This window comes from Triticum aestivum, chromosome 6A, assembly GCF_018294505.1.
Source record: "Triticum aestivum cultivar Chinese Spring chromosome 6A, IWGSC CS RefSeq v2.1, whole genome shotgun sequence".
NCBI lineage: Eukaryota > Viridiplantae > Streptophyta > Magnoliopsida > Poales > Poaceae > Triticum > Triticum aestivum.
In genome coordinates, this window is record NC_057809.1 from 537,897,429 (window position 1) to 537,900,324 (window position 2,896).

At 55.9% G+C, this 2,896-nt stretch overlaps 1 protein-coding gene across 1 annotated transcript; it reads right to left on the bottom strand.

Annotated features, from left to right (window-relative positions):
• Nucleotides 1–341: 341 nt before the first annotated feature.
• LOC123128343 (ethylene-responsive transcription factor RAP2-4) lies at nucleotides 342–2,212 on the bottom strand. Its single transcript, XM_044548317.1, has one exon. It carries the CDS (start codon nucleotides 1,636–1,638, stop codon nucleotides 652–654), a length of 987 nt encoding a protein of 328 aa, XP_044404252.1. The 5' UTR covers nucleotides 1,639–2,212; the 3' UTR covers nucleotides 342–651.
• Nucleotides 2,213–2,896: the final 684 nt, after the last annotated feature.

A 2,896-nucleotide genomic window follows, 5' to 3' on the forward strand; every position in this document is an offset into this window, starting at 1 on the left:
GACTTGAGTACCATATGAACTGGAAGCTAGAACTCTGCTCCGTTCATATTCTCAGGTCCCATGAAAAGCATGATCGGCTTTTGCATACGTGCTAGTAATTTGGTTGTGAATTCGTCTCCCATGCATAGACATGTTTCCAAGAAGCGCAACCTGATGCCATCACCATACTTTTGTTTCTGAAAAGATGTCATCATGTATACTGTACTTTGGCGCAATCAGAAAAGGCACTACGAAGCATCTGCGTAGGCCACAACTCAGGGATGCACGCATGAAAAACGCTACAGCAAGAGCACACTTCACACATCGCTGGATCAGTAGCGGTGCACCAAGAGACATGCATATTATAGTTACATAAGCTAGTGCAATTCTTTCAGCTGGTAAACATGATTACACCTCTCGACTGGCCGCCTAGCCGTGAAAAAACTGCCGGCAGGTCAACCAGGAGATCAATTACGCCACGTAGTAGCATACTAAACACCACTGGCTAATTACTACTAGTAGTAGTTAATTACTGCTACTCGCAGCAGCCATGGCCGACGTCTAAAATGCCGTCGGGCCAGAGCAGCCGCCGATTCGATCGAAGGAGAGATTACATCATAGCTACGGAGCTTAACGAAGACTGTACTAGTAGTAGCAGCAGCTGCTTGCTGCTCACGACAGGATGGAGTCCCAGTCGATCTCCACGGACGGGTACTTGCGCAGGTGGAAGGTCTCCGACTCGTCCCACGGCGCCTCCGTGAAGTCCAGCTTCTCCATCTCCGGGACCGGCGGCGTGGACCCGGCGGACGCCGAGTCCTCGCCCTCCGTCGACGCCGAGCACTTGGGGGACTCCGGCTCCGAGTTCTTGGACGAGGGCGCGGCGAGGGACTCGCAGATGGCGGTGAGCTTGGCGTCGACGGAGGCGTGGAGCGGTCCGGCCAGGTGGGCGCCGCCGCGCCGGAGCGACGGGAAGTTGAGGCGGGCGAGGTCGCCGCGGAGGCGGAAGGCGGCCTTGTCGTAGGCGAGCGCGGCGTCCTCGGCGGTGTCGAAGGTGCCGAGCCACAGCCTGGTGCGGTTCTTGGGGAGGCGGATCTCCGCCACCCACTTGCCCCAGTGCCGCTGCCGCACGCCGCGGTACAGCTTGGACTGCGCGGGCGCCACTCCGGCCAGCGCCAGCGCGGCGGCGGACGCGCGCGGCGGCGACCCGGACTGCTTCATCGGCAGCGCGCGCGGGCCGAGGAAGGAGCCACCAGCCAGGCCCCTCTGCTGCTGCTGCTGCTGCTGGACGAAGAACTGGGCCTGGATCTGCTGGATCTGGGCCGGGCCGAGCTGGGCCAGCCCCATGGATCCGTTCACGGCATACTGCGAGGAGTAGAGCGGCGGAAGCTGGGAGAAAGACGGCGAGGCGGGGGCGGTGGTGGGCAGAGGAGAGGCTGCGAACGAGGAGGCGTAGGACGACGACGATGGGGTGGCCATGTACGAATCTTGGGTCATGGAGGGAGAGGAGTAGTAGTGGTAGGGGTAGTGAGAGGAAGAGGAGGAAGCAATCGTGATAAAAGGTTCGAGTGCTTTCATGAGCTCCTGATCCGAGGCAGAGGCGGCGGAGCCGATCTGGTGCGTGCTGGTGTTGTACTTGTACATGTCTATGGCAGCGGCCATGAGGGCTTGGGCAGAGGTAGAAGAAGGTGATGTAGAGAAGGCCGAACCAAAACCGGAATGAAAAAAAAGGAGCTTTCTGGTGCAAAATCAGAAGAAAAAAAGGCCCTGTTCCTCAATAAAATTAGAGAAACGAGGGGAAGAAGAGGAAACAAATCGGACGAACTAGAAGGGTATTGCAAAAGAACCCTTTCTCGCCGTACCGGAGCAAAACAAGGCTGAAAAAAGGCAAGAATCCAGGAGAGAAAAAAGGTTCTCTGGATCTCTCTGTTCCTCCTAGGAGAGTAGTGAGGTTAGCAAGAAATCAGGAGAATCCCGAGCAAGAGGAGGGCGCTTCTTCCGATCTAATAATCCCAGAAGAAGGACCCCTTGAACGGGACCTGAATTTCTTGTGTGTTCCTGCTGGCTGCCGCTAAAAAGACCAGAGAAGTTCAGAGAACAAACCTGCCGTCGTTGCTGCTGAAGGGCTCGTCGGATCGCTCAACCTCACCGTGGAGTGGAATGGGACGTGGATGTGGCTGCGTGTTGCTCGTGGGTGGTGGGGTGGGGGTTGAGGCGTCTCTCTGAGGAAGAAGAGGCGTCGCTCCGGGGCCTTTTATAGCGCCAGGCTCCGGCCGTGCAGCCGAAGCGAAGCAACCACTCAGGCGATCCGATCAGATTAATTTCGTTAATGGTTTCTTGTTTGCTGGGAGTTGGCAGTGCGGTTTTGAAAATGAGACGTTGCTTTCGTGCATGGCGTCAGCCGACGCCGGGCAGCACGCGCGAGCCACAAGTCGCGGCCAATGAGGACCCGCCTCGTGTGCTCCGGACGCGCGGGTGATCGTCGCCGCGCTGTGGCTTTGTGCAAGTGGCGCCGCGTCATTGGGTGGTGGTGCGCTCGTTTGACCTCAGCGTGTGCTGCCCCTGCCCTTTGTGCTCTGCTCCGAGAATTCGGCTTCTGCGTTGCACCAAGAGCTGCGAGCCCCTTGCTTAAAGTAAGGACCAAGTAAATCCTTTTTCACATGCACCTATGTTTTCCTACAATGGTTTTGTAATTTGTGTCTAACTCTTGTTTATTATGTCTTTTTCGATAAGGGGAATATGTTATTATCGCGAAGATACCAATTACATCTAGCCTCTGCACCAATAAGATATACAAAGACATTAAGGATGCACACATCCAAGAAAAGAAAAAGAACAAAGACCTCGTTACAGTGATTGAAACTTGCAACGGCAGCACTCTAACCACCTCCGAAGACAACACCCGGGCCACAAAAAAGAT